The 21,713-nt window shown below is 45.6% G+C and overlaps 1 protein-coding gene across 1 annotated transcript in view; it reads right to left on the reverse strand.

The window, feature by feature from the left end:
- QRFPR (pyroglutamylated RFamide peptide receptor) overlaps window positions 1–21,713 on the reverse strand; it is a 325,429-nt gene that overhangs the window by 84,918 nt on the left and 218,798 nt on the right. Inside the window, exons 2-3 of the mRNA XM_073655578.1 lie at window positions 717–875; window positions 359–420 (exon numbers count right to left, since the gene is read on the reverse strand). Of these exons, the coding sequence (XP_073511679.1) occupies window positions 359–420; window positions 717–875 (221 nt within the window). The remainder of the gene's footprint in view (window positions 1–358; window positions 421–716; window positions 876–21,713) is intronic.

Consider the following 21,713-nt stretch of genomic DNA (forward strand, 5'->3'; position numbering starts at 1 on the left):
CTATAAGTCAAAAGCATCTAGTTAAAAATAAGGATCAGTCGATACAAACCAGTACCCCTACGCGTGTTTCGGCGCTGTGCCTCCATTCCAATTTTGGCTTTTAACTGGGTTTTTAAGGCTTTTTATGGGATTTTTTCTGTTGTGTTTGTTTATTTCATAGTAAAGATTAAATTTATATGTGATTTAAATGTGATATACAATACGTATTGTTTTACTTGGTGGTAATAGTAAGGACCTAATAGAATACATGCCTGCAGAAACAACCCTATTCACATGGCAGATTCCTAATAACTGATATTTCTACAACAAATCTGCCACATGCAAACATATAATTGTGAAATATTATATAGAATATTACCTCCAGTTTTTGTACATGCCATAGGGGAAAGCCCACAAGTACTGCTGTTAGCCACACAATACCTGAAAAACAGATATATAAGAAAATCTTACATAGTTTACATGAATGCCCATAGTCTCCAATCTGACTTCTATCGGCAACACCACCATTTTTTATCTTTTTTTACTTAAAAATATGTTGCATTTATAGTGCTATTCCCTGAACAGGCAGCTGATAATCCACTTGTTAGAGCTTAGACAGATAAACAAGACAAAACTAAAAAATTCACTCATCTCCAACTTTTTTGACAAACAAGGCTTTAACCAATAGCCACAAAATAATTTAATAATAGATTAGATAAATATATTAAATTGCTTACCTAGCATTGTAAACGCTCTTCTGTTGGTGTACTGCCATTTCATTTTTAGAGGATGTATAATTCCTTGATGTCTTTCTACGGCAATGCATGTCATTGTAAGAATCTCTGTAACGATGGCTGTAGACTGGACAAATGGGACCATTTTGCATGCAAAGGCACCTGTAAAATTATCAAGAAAGGGCGAATTGAAGTATGCTATCATAGCACAACATCATGAAAGCATTCTGCTCCATAGTTTTCAAATCAAAGTGTAAAGCAAAGTATATATAGCTAAATTAATAAATTGATCCTTTGTTCCGGTGAATATATTGAAGTGATCTTGACCGTGAATAGGCCCAAGCTACAGTTTCTACTATTATGCTAAGGCTACACGGCGGCATGTGTTGCGTGAGAGCAATTCTCAGACAAGTCACGTGACCAAAACATTTGTGTCTGCAACTTGCTTTTTAGTAACTACAGTATATTGGAACAGATAAATATGCAAATCATAGTTTCATGTGACTTATATTGAACTCCATGGCCAGTGTTTAGTGTGCAACTTGCCACCAGCAACAGAAAATGTGAAAGTATTTGTAAATGTGTCGCTGGTGCAAGTCACAATGTGGACATCACAGGAAGTCATCTGGTGCAATGCGACACTGCGATCTCAGGGTACAAACCTGAATTGTGATCTCAGTCAGTCCTAGCCTTAACTAAATGTTCTTGGTGAAATAATACTTCACTTATATATATGTGTGTTAAAGGTATTAGTAATATTGATAGTGTGTGTAAGAATAGTGAAAGTTAATGTTTGGGACTAGCCCCGAGTGGGATGGACTAAGTTGAAGGGAAAGTGACAATTTCCTGTTAGAAAGTCAGATAGGGCCTGAAATACATAGAAAGAGAACCTAAGGTCCATGGCGAGCAGTGCCACATTCTGGGGTGTCCCTAAAGTGAAGGTAGACCGAAATAAAGAAATAGTGAGATGCAGAGCAGAAGTGACTGAGAGACGGAGTGATCAATCAGAGACAGGTCCTGGGAAAGGATGCCTAGCAGTAAGGCCCAGAGTTTAAAACTCCAAGAAGTAATGGGTCTTGACAGGACTGAGTTCATGAGATGAAAAGATTGTCCCGGGTGGGAGTTCCAGAGCGTCAGCATCATAGAAGACACAGGTGCATCTCACTAAATTACAACATCATCAAAAGGTTAATTTATTTCAGTTCTCCAATACAAAAAGTGAAACTTATATATTATATAGAGTCATTACAAACAGAGTGATCTATTTCAAGTGTTTTTTTCTGTTAATGTTGATGTTTATGGCTTACAGCCAATGAAAACACAAAAGTCATTATCTCATTAAATTAGAATAATTAACTAAAAACACCTGCAAAGGCTTCCAACTCATTTAAAAAGGTCCCTTAGTCTGTTTCAGTAGGCTCCACAATCCTGGGGAAGACTGTTGACTTGACAGATGTCCAGAAGGCAGTCATTGACACACTCCACAAGGTCCCAGAGTTCCAATTTTCATTTGGAAATCAAGGTCCCAGAGTCTGGCGGAAGAGTGGAGAGGCACACAATCCAAGCTGCTTGAGGTCTAGTGTGAAGTTTCCACAATCAGTGATGGTTTGGAGAGCTATGTCATCTGCTGGTATAGGTCTACTGTGTTCTATCAAGACCAAAGTCAGCGCAGCGGTCTACCAGGAAATTTTTGAGCACTTCATGCTTCCCTCTGCCGACAAGCTTTTTGGAGATGGAAATTTCATTCTCCAGCAGGACTTGGCACCTGTCCACACTGACAAAAGTACCAATACCTGGTTTAAAAACAACAGTATCACTGAGCTTGATTGGCCAGCAAACTCGCCTGACCTTAACTCCATAGAGAATCTAGGGGGTATTGTCAAGAGGAAGATGAGAGACACCAGACCGAACAATGCAGATGAGCTGAAGGCTGCTATCAAAGCAACCTGGGCTTCCATAACACCTCAGCAGTGCCACAAGCTGATCGCCTCCATGCCACACTGCATTGATGCAATAATTAAAACAAAAAGAGCCCTGACCAAATATTGAGTGCATTTACTGAACATACATTTCAGTAGACCAACATTTCGGATTTTAAAAACATTTTTCAAGCTGTTGTTATAAAGTATTCTAATTTACTGAGATAATGACTTTTGTGTTTTCATTGGCTGTAAGCCATAATCATCAGCATTAACAGAAATAAACACTTGAAATAGATCACTCTGTTATTAATGACTATATATAATATATATGAGTTTCACATTTTGTATTGAAGAGTAATAAGTTGATGTGATTATTATGGGGGACTTCAACTACCCCGATATAGACTGGGAAACCGAAAGCTGTAGATCTCAGAAAGGAAACAGGTTTCTGTCAATTATCAAAGACAATTATTTGTCACAACTTGTGCAGGAACCAACTAGAGGGACGGCCCTTTTAGACTTAATATTAACTAACAGGCCAGACAGAATAACTGAGGTGCAGGTCGGGGGGCACCTGGGAAATAGTGATCACAACATTATACAATTCCACATGTGCTTCAGTAGGGTGCCCAGCAAGGGAGTCACAAAAACACTGAACTTCAGGAGGGCAAAGTTTGATCAGCTAAGAGATGCCCTTCACCTTATAGACTGGGATAGTATCTTTAGTAATAGGAGCACGGATAGAAAATGGGAAATTTTCAAAACAGTCCTACATAGTCACTTATGGGAATAAAAGGGCTAGGAATAGGAGGAAGCCAATGTGGCTAAATAAGGAAGTCAAGAGGGCAATGAAAAACAAAAAAAGGGCTTTCGGTAAACTTAAACAAGAAGGCAGCGAGGAAGCGCTAATATCTTATAGGGATAAAAACAAAATCTGTAAGAAACAAATAAGAATAGCAAAAGAGGAGACAGAGAGACTAATTGCCAAGGAAAGTAAAACGAATCCCAAACTGTTCTTTAACTATATAAACAGTAAAAGGATTAAAACTGATGGAGTTGGCCCATTGAAAAATAACCTGGGTAAAATCATAGAGGGCGATGAAGGTAAAGCAAACCTACTCAATAGCTTCTTCTCCACTGTTTTCACAAAAGAAAACAATTTATCGGAGGAAATGCAGAGTGATAAAGTAAACCCTTAGCTAAATATCACCCACCTAACCCAGGAGGAAGTTCAGAAACGCCTAAATAATATCAAAATAGACAAGTCACCAGGCCCAGATGGCATACACCCCCAGGTACTAAAAGAATTAAGTAATGTGATAGACAGGCCGCTGTATCTTATATTCAAGCACTCTTTATGGACAGGGACTGTCCCACTAGACAGGCGCCAAGCAAATGTGGTACCAATATTCAAAAAGGGGTCTAAAAGTGACCCTGGGAACTATAGACCAGTCAGCTTAACGTCTGTTGTGGGTAAATTGTTTGAAGGATTTCTTAGAGATGCTATTGTAGAATATCTTAATGATAATAACTGTCTAACTCCATATCAACATGGATTCATGAGGGATCGCTCCTGCCAAACAAACCTGATGGCCTTCTACGAGGAGGTGAGCTCACAGCTGGACCGGGGAGAGTCAGTGGATGTTGTATATCTTGACTTCTCCAAAGCGTTTGATACTGTGCCACACAAAAGGTTGGTATATAAAATGAGAATGCTTGGTCTGGGGGATAATGTGTGCAAGTGGGTAAATAGCTGGCTGAGTGATAGAAAGCAGAGGGTGGTTATCAATGGAGTAAGCTCAGGGTGTGTCAGGGTTACTAGCGGGGTGCCTCAAGGGTCTGTCTTGGGCCCTATATTATTTAATATATTTATTAATGATCTAGTGGAAGGGTTGCATAGTAAAATAGCAATATTTGCAGATGATACTAAACTTTGTAAAGTAGTTAATACAGATGAGGATATGGCACAGCTACAGGAGGATTTAGATAAATTGGGGAGTTGGGCCAAAAAATGGCAAATGGGGTTCAATGCCGATAAATGTAAGGTCATGCACATGGGAAAGAAAAACAGCAGTCACCCATACATATTAAATGGGAAACCGTTGGGGAAATCTGACATGGAGAAGGACCTGGGCGTCTTGGTTAATAGCAAATTAAATTGGAGTGGCCAGTGTCAGGTTGCAGCTGCGAAGGCAAATAGAGTCATGGCATGCATCAGAAGAGGAATAGGGGCATATGATGAGAACATTGTTCTTCCTCTGTATAAAGCGCTGGTAAGGCCGCACTTAGAATATTGTGCACAGTTCTGGGCTCCGGTGCTCAGGAAAGACATATTGGAGCTAGAGAGGGTACAAAGGAGGGCGACTAAGGTAATTAAGGGAATGGAGGGACTAGAATACCCAGAGAGGTTGTCAAAATTAGGCCTATTTACATTGGAAAAGAGAAGGCTTAGGGGAGACCTCATAAACATGTATAAATACATCAGGGGGCAGTACAGAGATCTCTCCCAAGACCTGTTTATACCAAGGAAGGTGACAAAGACGAGGGGGCACACTATGCGTCTGGAGGAAAGGAGGTTCCTGCACCAGCAGAGAAGGGGATTCTTTACGGTCAGAGCCGTGAGACTCTGGAACTCTCTGGGAGAGGAAGTGGTGATGTCCAACTCACTTAAAGAGTTCAAGAGAGGCCTGGACGCCTTTCTTGAGAACAATAAAATTACATCTTATGCTTAGTTAATTAATCCAGGGATTTAATCTGACTGCCAGATTGGTGTCGGGAAGTGAATTTTTCCTCATTGATGTAAATTGGCCTATACCGCATGTTTTTTGTTGCCTTCCCCTGGATCAACGCTGCGGAATAGCTGCAGTGCACAAGAAATAGGCTGAACTGGATGGACGCTTGTCTTTTTTCGGCCTTATAAACTATGTAACAATGTAACTATGTAAGTTTATTTTGACTGATGGTCTCCCTCATTGAACTGTCCAACACCTGGTACTTGCAAACCAGCAACATTGGTCATATGCGACCTGCATGGATGTAGCGTCCTCACAGCACAAGTCCACATACCCAGCTAGGACCCCACCTTCATGCAATGTGACAGGGTGCAATAGACGAGTACCTCGCCCACGGCTCATATCCCGCGCCACATTACATGTCTAGTACCTGCTCTATTCCTGCTTTTTGGTGTCCTGTTTGTCTGCCGTCTCCAGAGATTTCCTTCCTTGTTTCCCGTGTGCCTTACTTGTCTGCTGCACTGACACCTGTGGCTTGTGTGCCCCCCGGGACCTGGAGCTTGGAGGTTGTGGCAATGGTGAGGTGGATATGTAGCACCCCGAGGGCTCGGCTGCTACAGGGGTATTGCACCTCAGACCAGAGGTGTGATATTCCACTCCCGGGTAAGGATGGAGTGTGGACCAGGACTCGTTTAGCTGCATGCACCACACACACCCCATTTCCGAGGGACAGCTCAACGGTGCTCCCACAGAAGTGCAGGCACGACAGCTTCTGTTCCTAGCTGGAGTGGGGAAGGGGTGGAATACCCAGTGGTGTAGGAGCAGATAGGGGTGGGTCTCTGGGCATAGATAGGAGCCCATTGGTTGCTAGTCACCTGGGCTCGGGTGTCAGAAGGAGGTATAAAAGGTGGGCACCATCTTAGATCAGAGTTCAGTTCAGTCCAGTTCAGTTCAGTGGAGACAGTCTGAGGAGAAGACAGGAGCTCAGCCAGAGAGGGCTGACAGGGAGCTGTGGCTCAGTCTGGGCCCAGCTCCAGAGGCAGGCCTGGAGTGGAGGCCAGAAACAGCAGAAAGAGAGAGGAGAAGGAACGGAAAGGAAAGGAAGAAAGGAACTGGAACAGAGGAGAAAGGAAGCAAGGAACACAGAGAAAGGCCCAGAGACACGAGGACAGAAGGAACCCCATATGCCCAGAGGAGATACAGGGTGAAGGGTTGGCAGAACAGGGTACCGGAACCCAAATTGGTGGAGGCAACAGATTCCTCAGCCAAAGACCGGAGGTTGTTACCACATCTTGGTGCAACCCCTCACTACATCCACCAGAAAGGCATACCGTATAGGGTCAGGGAAACCGGAGAGAGGTTTCACCAACAGAAGGCCCAAGGAAGCTGGACAAAGGTGGGTCACTGGTGGGGACGGCCAGAGAAAGGAAAGAGAAGGGAGCTCTGAACCACACTCCGGAATTGCCTGGGAGTTGACTGAGTCCCTCACCTGGTGGACGCAGCATGACTCGGGCGGTCCTAACTGCGCACAAGTGACCTGATAAAGAACTGTGAGTAAAGCATTGAAAACTGCAACTGCACGTCTCTGTGGTTCCTCGCCGCACCAGCACCATCAGTACTGGGACACTCACACCATCACCACCATCATCCACATTAGCTGCCCTGAGGCAATACTTCTCCCGTGGGGAGTCATCCCATACTCAGCTGCGCAAACAACATCAGCCTCAGCGGTCTGCAGCGCAGCGGCGGTCCCCACTGACCGCAATCCACGGGTGGCGTAGTCGGACACTTATTACAATACAAATAGACTGCCACTGGTTTGACCACCCTGGGCATGGACCGGGTCACCGCCACATGGAGACTACAACCCCCAGCATCTACAACAGGCCCGGTTCCGGGTTCCCCTACACAGCACAGGCCCAGGGGGCACGTCAACTTTGGCGTAGTCGGCAGGATAATTACCAACCCGCCACAAGCGGGTATTGCGTGCCTGAAGAAAACTGCACATGTACCTTTAAAGGAAGTCTCCTGCCATTTCCAGAAGTTTCCCGCCGTCCGGAGTCGTTTCCCGCCATCCGGAGCTGATTCCCGCCATCAGACGCCATTTTGGACCATTTCCCGCCATCTTCATCAGTTTTTCCTGCCCTGGCAGAGCGGACGCCATTATGTGCGCACCAAAAGACAGCAGGAAGCCGCCTCCCATCGTGGGTCAGGTCCCAGAATGGCGCCAAAGGAGGAGCCCGCCCCCACCAGCAATGAATGCAGCAGTGGGGATGTCCATCAACGTGGGGGGGCTGCCCCTGAAGGTGATTGTCAGCAGATGCCCCCAAGACCAACCCCCATGGGGGCGGATAGAAAAGAAAACTGAGGGGCTGGGTGCGGCCTGGATCAGTCTGGACCTGCTGCACCCGGAGATGGAGTGAGCAGAGAACTCCACCAGCACCCTGGCCCGCAGCCTGCTGCAAGCGGAGCCACCTTGCAGCCTGACAGAATTGCTGGCCCAGCTGCCTAGAGGCCCGGACAGTGCGCGCGCAGCGCTGGAAGATTTGAACAGACGGATGGTCCAGGCGCAGCGGAATGTGTTTGCCGGGTGGAGAGAGGAGATGGCCCGGCAGCATGAAGGCAGCCAGTGGAGGACCCCGCCGGGACCGGGCAGCGCACTTACCGCTGGGCGCGGAGAAGAGGGACCGGCAGCTGCAGACGACGCCGCGGAGGAGGCCACGGAGACCGAGGCAGGTAATGGGGACGCCACCACCCCAAGCCCTGGGAACACCAGCCTGCCCTCACCCTCCGTTGCGGGACCCGAAGCCCCGGGGACCGTCCCTGACACCACGCCTCCACCGCCGCCAGCTAGGCCTCAGGCAGCAAGAACCGTCATCACGCCCCGCCCCGCGCTGTGCCCTCTGAACCCGGGCGCCGTAAAGCAGAAGACGTCACAGGCCGGGACGCAAGGCCCAGCACACCCGGGCACCGCTGCCTCACCAGCGCCCCCTACCTTGGCGGTGCCACCCCCGGGCGCGACCAACAAGCGACCACCGGCCTGGTCGCAAGGCCGAGTGCCAAGAGGGCCCGGACGGGTCTGAAGACTATGAGGAAGGAGCATCAGGAGGACACCGTTACCAGTGAACGGAAAAGTGGAACTGTATATAGTTACCCGTAAGGGTATGAGAACTTGCTGAAACTGTTAAATGATTGAAGTGTGGCCCCCGTTGGGACTAGTGTGGAGTTATTAAAGGGACTGTTACCTGTGTGCCCCTAATCCCTAACCAGGCTGAGGACTGTGAGCAGCCATTCCCCTATCCCCACTGGCCGAGGACAGAGAGCGGCCATCCCTTGTATATAGTTGCGCTTCTTAAAGCGCCCCCTACTGGTTTTATACAAAAACTGCAACGCCTACCTCGGAATTAAATGGACTGTTGCACCTTTACCTGGTTGCAAGTTGCACAGTGGCCAGTGAAGAAGAGAATCTACTAAAATGTTTTACCAGAAAAAGTTTGATATGCTGAATAGTTTTATATGCTGCTAGAAAATGTTATATGACAAAAGAGTTCCAGTAATATTAAAAGTGCAGTATAATGTCTAGTAAAGAGAAAGTGTTTCCCATAAAGGGAAGTTGAATAATGCCGGCCGGTTTCTAATGTGAAAAGTTTTGAAAAAGTATTGCATGTTTTTGAATTGTCTTTGCTCTTTTCCAGCCCGAGGACGTGCTGTGATTTACCAGGGGGGAATGTAGCACCCCGAGGGCTCGGCTGCTACAGGGGTATTGCACCTCAGACCAGAGGTGTGATATTCCACTCCCGGGTAAGGATGGAGTGTGGACCAGGACTCGTTTAGCTACATGCACCACACACACCCCATTTCCGAGGGACAGCTCAACGGTGCTCCCACAGAAGTGCAGGCACGACAGCTTCTGTTCCTGGCTGGAGTGGGGAGGGGGTGGAATACCCAGTGGTGTAGGAGCAGATAGGGGTGGGTCTCTGGGCATAGATAGGAGCCCATTGGTTGCTAGTCACCTGGGCTCGGGTGTCAGAAGGAGGTATAAAAGGTGGCCACCATCTTAGATCAGAGTTCAGTTCAGTCCAGTTCAGTTCAGTGGAGACAGTCTGAGGAGAAGACAGGAGCTCAGCCAGAGAGGGCTGACAGGGAGCTGTGGCTCAGTCTGGGCCCAGCTCCAGAGGCAGGCCTGGAGTGGAGGCCAGAAACAGCAGAAAGAGAGAGGAGAAGGAACGGAAAGGAAAGGAAGAAAGGAACTGGAACAGAGGAGAAAGGAAGCAAGGAACACAGAGAAAGGCCCAGAGACACGAGGACAGAAGGAACCCCATATGCCCAGAGGAGATACAGGGTGAAGGGTTGGCAGAACAGGGTACCGGAACCCAAATTTGTGGAGGCAACAGATTCCTCAGCCAAAGACCGGAGGTTGTTACCACATCTTGGTGCGACCCCTCACTACATCCACCAGAAAGGCATACCGTATAGGGTCAGGGAAACCGGAGAGAGGTTTCGCCAACAGAAGGCCCGAGGAAGCTGGACAAAGGTGGGTCACTGGTGGGGACGGCCAGAGAAAGGAAAGAGAAGGGAGCTCTGAACCACACTCCGGAATTGCCTGGGAGTTGACTGAGTCCCTCACCTGGTGGACGCAGCATGACTCGGGCGGTCCTAACTGCGCACAAGTGACCTGATAAAGAACTGTGAGTAAAGCATTGAAAACTGCAACTGCACGTCTCTGTGGTTCCTCGCCGCACCAGCACCATCAGTACTGGGACACTCACACCATCACCACCATCATCCACATTAGCTGCCCTGAGGCAATACTTCTCCCGTGGGGAGTCATCCCATACTCAGCTGCGCAAACAACATCAGCCTCAGCGGTCTGCAGCGCAGCGGCGGTCCCCACTGACCGCAATCCACGGGTGGCGTAGTCGGACACTTATTACAATACAAATAGACTGCCACTGGTTTGACCACCCTGGGCACAGACCGGGTCACCGCCACACGGAGACTACAACCCCCAGCATCCTACAACAGGCCCGGTTCCGGGTTCCCCTGCACAGCACAGGCCCAGGGGGCGCGTCAGATACCTCAGTTGGTGAGCTGAAACAGAATACCAAGACCATAGATCCCAAAGGCACAGCAACCACAACACCATTGCCCGGGGATACGGACAAATTGCCTGGACTTGTGGTGCAACTGGCTATGAGCCAACGTGAACTTGAACTTAAACTGTGCATAACCTCACAGCCTGCATGAATGCACTACTTTTGACTCCTGCAGTCTCTCCACCTGCTCCTCAAAACCTTACTTTGTTACCAATCTTCCTGAAGCAGAAGGGTTCACTACCATCTGAGTCGCGGTGGACCGATTCTCTAAAATGTCTTGTTTTGTGCCCTTACCATGTCTCCCATCTGCTCCACAGTGGCTTCAAGTGTTTTCTAAAGAAATTTTCCAGTTCCCTGGTTTTCCAACTTGTATAGTTTATGACCATGGTGTGCAATCTGTTTCCAGGACCTGGGGGCGCTTTGTAAAAACTTAAAAATTTCCATGGACTTCTCCTCATCCTATCACCACCAAAGTAATGGGCAGATTGAAAGAATTGATGAGGCTATGGCACAGTATTTGTGCATCATTCTCCAACTCCCACCAAGATAACTTGCCGGATCTGCTTTCTTGAGCCAAATTTACCCATAATAATTATGTTTCAGAGTCTTCTGCGATATCTCCATTTGTTACAGTGTTTGGCCGAAATCCTCATCTCCTTCTGCCTTTTCCAACTAAAAGCCTACTTTCTGCTGTGAACAGCATCTATCAGGACATCCATAACATGTGGACTGAGATACAAGCTAATTTAGCTACACCAATTTCCCATATAGAGTCTTATTAGTATTGTTGTCAAAACTCAAATATAACAATGCAAGAACAAGATCACAGACATGATTGAGGCCCAGGATACAAAAGAGTATATTAAACCTTAAATAATCTTTATTGAAAAAATGTAATAAAAACAGTATAGCAGAAAATCAGAGTGCAACTAAAAAAGGAGAGGTACACCACATAAAATCATCTAGCCAAACGTATATAAGTGGTACATTAGACAGCAAAGTTGATTTTCATCAATTATTCATGTCCTATCACTTGATCATATGAATTTCACATAATTATTTGAATGAAGCACATAGGTACTATACAGGTCATCTTTACACAAATAAATTAGTACAGACCTTGTTAAATAGCACTTGTGCACCCGATTCAGTGAAACACAAATACCTGTAGGTGCAACGACGATAAATCTACAAAGTATGCAATAAACAGCTTCACCACAAGATGGTGGTATGATGCTATGTGCCTGTAGTTCTCAAAGTGTGCCTGAATGGGATGTTAGTTTCAAATAATTGAGTGTAGGGAAAGAAAGAAGATGAATGAAACCTGTTGATACTTACAAGTACATGGAGATGAGATGTGCTCCCTGCCGACCCAACGCACGTTTCGCCCTTTTTCTTCATCAGAGGGTATGTCTACTGGGACTAGGTGGTTGCAAAGCTAATTTAGCTGCAAAGAGCCAAGAGGAGTGCTGGTAGACAGCACTGATCTGTTCCCAACATTGCCCTCGGAAATAAGTTATGGCTCTCCACTAGAAACATTCATTTGAAGACTCATTGCAAAAATATGGCACCCAAGTTCATTGGCCCATTCCAGATTATTGAGCAAATAAACCGGGTCAACTTCTGTCTTAAACTACCTCCTATTCTGAAAATCCTTAATGCCTTTCATGTTTCACTACTACATCACTACTACTTGGTTCTCAACATATTCTCCCCTATGGTCAAGAATGTTCCCACTTATGCTTCTGATCTGAACACGGAATGTAAAATCAACCAAATTCAGGGCTGTAAGGTTTATGGTAATCTCTTCTACTTGATAGACTGGAAGGGATACCATCCTGAGGAGAGATGTTAGGTGCCAAAAGAAGACATACATGCCCCAATCTTGCTCACAAAATTTCACGGCAAGGATCCTATTTTAGCTGTTAAAGTCTCATTTGGGAGGTGGCCTTAGAGGGTCAGCTGAACTCTTTTGTGCATCATGTTGGGCTTTGCTAGTGGCCCGGGTGCTCCCATGTGATCATCTGCCTCAGTCTATATGGGCCACCAAGACACACACTTGTGTCTTGGTATTAAGACTTTTAGTTTCCTGTGTCCTGTCTGCCTGTGGTCTCTAGTGCTTCTCATCCTTGTTTCTCTTGTGCCTTGCCTGACTCCTATGGCCTGTCTGCCCACCTGAACATGGGGCTTGGAAGATCCACCTTAGCAGGTGAGCTGAAACAATAATTGCTACTGCTATTTACATGTGAGATATGTACAGTATAAGGCACTTAAAACACCTATAAAAATACCTCCTACCCACCCCAGATGCCTTAGGCAGGGTTAACATAAATCTATTGCATAAGCCTCAGTTTTTTGAGCCTGATGCAACTCAACCGGGTCACTACCGACAACATGGACCAAAATGTTACATGACAGATTGTGATATACAGTGAAGGAAATAATTATTTTATCCCTTGCTGTTTTTGTAAGTTTGCTCACTGACAAAGACATGAACAGTCTATAATTTTAAGGGTAATTTTAACATTGAGAGATAGAATATCCCCCCCAAAAAATCAAGAAAAATCACATTGTATAAATTAGATAAATTTATTTGCATTTTGCAGTGAGAAATAAGTATTTGATCCACTACAAACCATTATGAGTTCTGGCTCCTACAGAACAGTTAGACGCTCCTAATCAACTCATTACCTGCATTAATGACAGCTGTCTTACATAGTCACCTGTAAAAAAGACTCCTGTCCACAGACTCAATCAGTCAGACTCTAACCTCTACAACATTAGCAAGACCAAAGAGCTTTCTAAGGATGTCAGGGACAAGATCATAGACTGGCACAAAGCTGGAATGGGCTACAAAACCATAAGTAAGACGCTGGGTGAGAAGGAGACAACTGTTGGTGCAATAATAAGAAAATGGAAAAAATACAAAATGACTGTCAATCGACATCGATCTGGGCACCATGCAAAATCTCACCTCGTAGGGTATCCTTGATCATGGGGAAGGTGAGAGATCAGTCTAAAACTACACGGGGGGAACTTGTTAATGATTTCAAGGCAGCTAGGACCACAGTCACCAAGAAAACCATTGGTAACTAGTGTTGAGCGATACCTTCCGATATCAGGAAATATCGTATCGGATTGGATCGGGCCGATACCCAAAAAGTATCGGATATCGCCGATTCCGATACCGGAAACCAATGCAAGTCAATGGGACACAAATATCGGAATGAAAATAAACCCTTTCTTTCCTTGTAGGTTAATTCTACATGAAGTAAAACAACTAAGAATAATGTAGAATGACATGAAAAGCCGGCAATTCATCAGCGGCATACACCGGTACCCGACAATTTACAACAGAAAGAATAGAGCTTCACACATAGATTAGATAGATAGAAACATGTCAGTCACATATATATGAAGTACAGTGACAGTGTTGCTTACTGTACTTGTCATTTAGTGTAAAGGATTTATTAAAAAAAATATTAGTGTTTTCGTGCACCGTCTCTTTAAAAAAGCCGGCCGGCAATTCAGCAGCGGTACCCGACAATTTATAACAGAAAGAATAGAGCTTCACACATAGATTAGATAGATAGAAACATGTCAGCCACATATATAAGAAGTACAGTGACAGTGTTGCTTACTGTACTTGTCATTTAGTGTAAAGGATTTATTTAAAAAAATAATAGTGTTTTCATGCACCGTCTCTTTAAGAAAGCCGGCCGGCAATTCAGCATCTGTACCCGACAATTTATAACAGAAAGAATAGAGAATCACACATAGATTAGATAGATAGAAACATGTCAGTCACATATATATGAAGTACAGTGATAGTGTTGATTACTGTACTTGTCATTTAGTGTTAAAATAAAGTATTTATTTAAAAAAAAATTGGCGTGGGGTTCCCCTTAATTTTAGGCTCTAGCGGAGGTTAAGCAGACAGCTGGGGCAAATGTTTGAAGCCTGGGAAGGGGGTAATACCCACGGAGCTTCCCAGGCTACTAATATCAGCCCCCAGCTGAATACCTAGCCTTTACTAGCTATTAAAATGGGGGAACCCCCCAAAAAAAATAACGTGGGGTCCCCCCTAATTTAATAGCTAGCACAGGCTAGGCAGACAGCTGGGGGCTGATATTAATAGCCCAGGAAGGGTGCCATGAATATTGGCCCCCTCCCAGGCTAGAAACACCAGCCGTCAGCCGCCCCAGAAATGGCGCATCCATAGGATGCGCCAATTCTGGCACTTAGCCTCGCTCTTCCACGCTGCCCTGGTGCGGTGGCAGGGGGTAATAGGGTTGGGGTTGATGTCAGCTTATAATGCCAGCTGACATCAAGCCCAGGTTAGTAATGGAGAGGCGTCTATAAGACACCCCCATTACTAACCCCATAGTCAAAGTTAAAAGAAAACACAAACACCCAGAATAAAGTCCTTTAATTGAAATAAAGACACAATTCTTTATTGTTCTAAATTAAACCATACTTACCATCACGCCCATTCCAGCTGAAGCCAACGATCTCCTGCAATAAAAGAAAAATAATAAAGCAACCTCATCCTTACCTTTCCATGGCTCCCACGACAGCTTCAGCTCTGCTACATCGAGATGACAGGCTGGACCGCAGCAGAAAGCTGCCATCCAGCCTGTCATCCCGCAGACACTGAGAAGAGCAGGCATGCTTGCGCTCCTCAGTGTCTCTCTGTGACGTCATCCAGATGAGCCGAGTTCATGTCCAATGAACTCAGCTCACCTCATGCATGTCACTGACAGCGTGGGAAAATTCTCACGCTGAAGTGCTGAGTGCAGGAGAATTTTCCCACGCTGTCAGTGACGTACATGAGGTGAGCTGAGTTCATTGGACATGACCTCGGCTCATCTGGATGCCGTCACAGCCAGACACTGAGGAGTGGAAGTATGCCTGCGCTTCTCAGTGTCTGCGGGATGACAGGATGGATGGCAGCGTTCTGCTGCGGTGCAGCCTGTCATCTCGATGTAGCAGAGCTGAAGCTGTCGTGGGAGCCATGGAAAGGTAAGGATGAGGTTGCTTTATTATTTTACTTTTATTGCAGGAGATCGTTGGCTTCAGCTGGAATGGGCGTGATGGTAAGTATGGTTTAATTTAGAACAATAAAGAATTGTGTGTTTATTTCAATTAAAGGACTTTTTTCTGGGTGTTGTGTTTTTTTAAATACTTTACTAGAAATTCATGGTGGTCATGTCTAATATTGGCGTGACCCCATGAATTTCGGGCTTAGGGCCAGCTGATAATGCCAAGCTGGCCTTAACCCCTTTATTACCCAGTGAGCCACCGCACCAGGGCCCTGGATGAGTTGGGTACAGCGCCAGAAGATGGCGCTTCTATGAACGCGCCATTTTCTGGGGCGGCTGCGGACTGCAATTTGCAGCGGGGGTGGCCCAGAAAGCTTGGGTCTCCCTGCGCTGCGGATTCCAGCCCCCAGCTGCCTAGTTGTATCTGGCTGGGCACAAAAATAGGGCGAAGCCCCACGCATTTTTTTTTTTAATTATTTCATGAAATTCATGGAATAATTAAGAAAAAAAGGGCTTCCCTATATTGTTGTGTCCAACCAGGTACAAATAGGCAGCTGGTGGTTGGGGGCAGCCCATTCCTGCCTGCTGTACCTGGCTGGACACAAATATAGTGCGAAGCCCCACGTCAATTTTTTTTTAATTATTTCATGAAATAATTTTTTTAAAAAAGGGCTTCCCTATATTGTTGTGTCCGGCCAGGTACAAATAGGCAGCTGGTGGTTGGGGGCAGCCTGTTCCTGCCTGCTGTACCTGGCTGGACACAAATATAGGGCGAAGCCCCACGTCAATTTTTTTTTAAATAAATCCTTTATTTTAACACTAAATGACATTTGAGGAGTTAATAAAGATGCAGTCCCTAAATTATTATTTATTTTTTAATTAATTTTTCCCAAAACTTTTGACGTGGGCTTCGCCATATTTTTGTATGCCAGCCAGGTACAGCATCCAGCTTCTATGAACGCGCCATTTTCCGGGGCGGCTGCGGACTGCAATTTGCAGCGGGTGGGGCCCAGAAAGCTTGGGCCTCCCTGCGCTGCGGATTCCAGCCCCCAGCTGCCTTGTTGTACCTGGCTGGACACAAAAATAGGGCGAAGCCCCACGTATTTTTTTTTTAAATTATTTCATGAAATTCATGGAATAATTAAGAAAAAAAGGGCTTCCCTATATTGTTGTGTCCGGCTAGGTACAAATAGGCAGCTCGTGGTTGGGGGCAGCCCATTCCTGCCTGCTGTACCTGACTGGACACAAATATAGGGCGAAGCCCCACATAATTTTTTTTTAATTATTTTATGAATTTCCTGAAATAATTTAAAAAAAATTGACGTGGGGCTTTGCACTATATTTGGGTCCAGCCAGGTACAGCAGGCAGGAACGGGCTGCCCCCAACCACCAGCTGCCTATTTGTACCTGGTTGGACACAACAATATAGGGAAGCCCTTTTTTTCTTAATTATTCCATGAATTTCATGAAATAATTAAAAAAAAAAAAACGTGGAGCTTCTCCCTATTTTTGTGTCCAGCCAGGTACAACTAGGCAGCTGGGGGATGGAATCTGCAGCGCAGGGAGGCCCAAGCTTTCTGCCCCCCGCTGAAAATTGCAGTCCGCAGCCGCCCCGGAAAATGGCGCGTTCATAGAAGCTGGATGCTGTACCTGGCTGGCATACAAAAATATGGCGAAGCCCACGTCAAAAGTTTTGGGAAAAATTAATTAAAAAATAAATAATAATTTAGGGACTGCATCTTTATTAACTCCTCAAATGTCATTTAGTGTTAAAATAATGGATTTATTTAAAAAAAAAATGGCGTGGGATCCCCCATAATTTTAGTCTGTAGCGGAGGTTAAGCAGACGGCTGGGGCAGATGTTTGAAGCCTGGGAAGGGGGTAAAACCCACGGAGCTTCCCAGGCTACTAATATCAGCCCCCAGCTGAATACCTAGCCTTTACTAGCTATTAAAATGGGGGACCCCCCCCAAAAAAATGACGTGGGGTCCCCCCTATTTTAATAGCTAGCAAAGGCTAGGCAGACAGCTGGGGGCTGATATTAATAGCCCAGGAAGGGTGCCATGAATATTGGCCCCCTCCCAGGCTAGAAACACCAGTCGTCAGCCGCCCCAGAAATGGCGCATCCATAGGATGCGCCAACTCTGGCACTTAGCCTCGCTCTTCCACACTGCCCTGGTGCGGTGGCAGGGGGTAATAGTGGTGGGGTTCATGTCAGCGCCAGCTGCCATGAAGCCCAGGTTAGTAATGATGGGCGTCTATAAGACACCCCCATTACTAACCTACAAAGTGTTAAAAAGAAAAAACACACTACACCCAGAAAAAAATAATTTATTTGAAATAAAACACACAATTTTATTTAATTCTTAGTTTACTAAAAATAATAGTTACCTGTCCACGTTCCTGCGCTGATCTCCCATGCACAGCTGTCACATCTGGCGATGGTGACAGCTGTGCATGGCTGCTGTAAGCTCACGCTGCCGGGAACATGTCCGCTCCCGGCAGCGGGAGCCACTGACTGAGGTCACCGGAGTGAATTCAGGCAGCGCAGCTCCGGAGACCTCCTTTACGGCACTGCTGTACCGTGGGAATTTCTCACGATACAGCAGGGCCGTAAAGGAGCTAACCGGAGCAGCGCTGCCTGAACTCCGGTGAACCCTTACGGCCCCGTCATTCTAGCGGCGGCAGCGGTTCAGAGCGGTCACATTCTATGTGGCTGCTCTGAACTGGAGATCTTCGTGGGACACTCGTGGACTGCTACGGAGGGGTAAGGATAAGGTTGTGGTTTATTATTTTATATTTTATTACAGGAGATCGATGGCTTCGGGGAATTAGGTGTCTAGGTGAGTATAGGTGTAATTTTTTATTTTTTACTTTATTTTAGGTGGCGATCGGCGGGGACAGGTAATGTATAAACTAATTTATTGTAGGTAACCACTGGTGACCAATGACATGTATCTAACATTTATTGGGGACACAGTAGGGCAATTTAAATAGCAGGATCAGTCTGATGGGTACTACTGCTCCCATCGAGCTGATCCTGCTGGCAGGAGTGGACGGGGGACAGACATAGGCCGATGGGAGTAGTAGTGTCACATCGGCCTATGTCTGCCTGCACGCACACACCCGCACAGACACCGCACACACCCGCACACATCGCACAGACACCGCGCACACCCGCACAAACATCGCGCACACACCCCGCACACACACCCCGAACACACACTAATCATGACGGGCTGATGGTCTGGGAGGTGAGGCTGACCTGTGCGGCCGTGGGAAAGTTCATGTGAGTTCATGCAGTCAAGCATGAACTCACATGAACCCTCTGAGGGCAACGCGGCGACTTCAAATGAACAGCTGATCGGCATCAGCTGATACCTCAGCTGTTCATTTGAAATAACCGTCGGGAAAGCGCAGCACAGAACGGGAAAGCCGGCGGTGAAGTCTTTTCACTGCCGGCTTCCCCGCCCGGGTCCTTCACTCCCCGCTCCTTGGAGCTGCGCTCCCCGCCCAGTCCTAACTTACGATCGGGATGGGAGGTGGCGAGGGGAGCGGAGGATCGGGGTGGGAGGCTGCGGGGAAGCAGTATGGGGCTGTGTGATTGTTTAAAAGCCGGCGGCTTTATACCGCCCGCCGGCTTTTAAACAATCAGGAGAATTCTCCCCCGCTGGGATGGCATTCTGATGACAGGCTGGATCGCGCTGCCATCCAACTTGTCATCCTTCACAGACACTGCAGAGCGCAGGCATTATGGGAACTTCCGATTCCGGTATCCGATATTGTAAAAGTATCGGAAATAAGTATCGGAATTCCGATACCGCGAATATCGGCCGATACCCGATATTTCAGTATCGGAATGCTCAACACTATTGGTAACACATTACGCCTTAAAGGTTTAAAATCCTGCAGTGTCCGCAAGGTCCTCCTACTCAAGAAGGCACATGTGAAGGTCCGTCTGAAGTTTGCCAATGAACACCTGGATGATTCTGTGAGTTATTGGGAGAAGGTGCTGTGGTCAGATGAGGCAAAAATTGAGCTCTTTGGCATTAACTCAACTCACCATGTTTGGAGGAAGAGAAATGCTGCCTATGACCCAAAGAACACCGTACCCACTGTCAAGCATGGAGGTGGAAACATTATGTTTTGGGGGTGTTTCTCTGCTAAGGGCACAGGACTACTTCATCGTGCCTGGGTCTTCCAGCAAGACAATGACCCAAAATATACAGCCAAGGCAACAAAGGAGTGGCTCAAAAAGAAGCACATTAAGGTCATGGAGTGGCCTAGCCAGTCTCCAGACCTTAATCCCATAGAAAACTTATGGAGGGAGTTGAAGCTCCGAGTTGCCAAGCGACAGCCTCAAAATCTTAATGATTTACAGATGATCTGCAAAGAGGAGTGGACCAAAATTCCTCCTGACATGTGCGCAACCCTCATCATCAACTACATAAAAAGTCTGACTGCTGTGCTTGCCAACAAGGGTTTTGCCACCAAGTATTGTGTTGTTTGTCAGAGGGATCAAATACTTATTTCTCACTGCAAAATACAAAGAAATTTATCTAATTTATACAATGTGATTTTCTTGATTTTTTGGGGGGATATTCTATCTCTCAATGTTAAAATTAACCTACCCTTAAAATTATAGACTGTTCATGCCTTTGTCAGTGGGCAAACTTACAAAAACAGCAAGGGATCAAATAATTATTTCCTTCACTGTATCTGGACTGGTAGCTGCACTTTTCTTGTGCAACAGCTAATGCACTGCACCGATGAGAATGATCCTATTGCAAACAATGGAATCAGTTGTTTTATCAGTTGTTTTATCATGGAAACCTGACAGTTTTGTTAAATGCCAGACAGAAAGCATGACGCAGAACTGAAGTTATTTGACCTCAACTTTAATGGAAATTTGTCAACATGTCACCAGGTTTTGCTCCCTCATCTGAGCAAAATTCATAAAGTAGGGAAAGAGTCCCTTATTCCAGCAATGTATCACACAGTTTACTGTGTACAGCATTTGTGAGACATTCAGAGTTTTCTCTGCTTTAGACGTAGCAGTGCTCAAAAGCTGACACTGCCCACACCACAGCTTTCTATCTACACTGTGTGTTGACAGTAAGCAGGTAATCAGTGCTGTGGGCATGGTTGGACCAGGATGCACGCAGGCAGCTAGTCAGGCAATTATAATCTTATAATCTTCTGTTGATAAAACACTGACAGTATTGAAACAGCAGCACACAGCCTAATAAGTGACACATCACTAAAATCAGTGTCTTTGCCCCTACTTAATTGTGTTCTTTGATTACATAGCAAAAAGCGGCTGACAGATTCCCTTTAAAACCTTTAAAGTAAGTGTGTGCATGTATGTGTGTGTGACAAACCTTACCACATTCTCCACAAAGTGATAACATTTTAGGCTATATTCCCATATACTGTAGCATCTCCACTGCAGACCTCCCTCAGCAGAGAAGCCAAAGCAATGTCCACAACAGCATTTAATGCTGCGGATATCTTTGCAAAGAAGGAGCTGAGGAGCTGGACATTTCTACCTCTGCATTGCAAAGGGCACAGTTCAAAGCTACATCTAAAGCATAAATTGACATGCTGCAAATCTTAAACCTCTAGCACTTGTCAATTTTCAATGAGGATTCATTATGTATCATAGACATGAGATTTCTTAAAATTTCATGGTCTATGTTGGCACTGTGAAACTCAGAGGACCTTCTTCAAGCTAATACTCTGAAGAAAACTCGCTGTTTTTGCTATGTGTAAACTTACCTTAACTCATTGTTTGCTTTTATTTGCTACAAATATTATTCCATACTTATGACGTACATACAGTAGGCGCATGTCTATGTAACATTGGACGCATGTGTATGGAGTGGGATCAGGAGCTGAGCCCACTACATACATGACAAATGTCATCTGTGTTATTCAGATCATAGCTGTTTAACTAATTAGATAATATTGTCAATCATGAACCGTGAAAGCTTGAAAAAAAAAAACCCTCGAGAAATGTAGCATCTCCTTCAAAACAAGTAATGAAAAGCTATCAAAATGTTTTACGCACCCCAAAATGGTATTAATAAATACTACAGTTCGCAACACAAAAAAAGACTTTACACAGCTTTATCCGCAGAAAAAGAAAAAGGTTCTGGCTCTCAGAATTTTATTTGAAACAGTAAAATAGTTTTTAAAACTATTTGTT

The sequence above is a fragment of the Phyllobates terribilis genome, unplaced genomic scaffold (genome assembly GCF_046119375.1).
Source record: "Phyllobates terribilis strain yellow unplaced genomic scaffold, ASM4611937v1 Scaffold_1__5_contigs__length_1240528914, whole genome shotgun sequence".
Taxonomy (NCBI): domain Eukaryota; kingdom Metazoa; phylum Chordata; class Amphibia; order Anura; family Dendrobatidae; genus Phyllobates; species Phyllobates terribilis.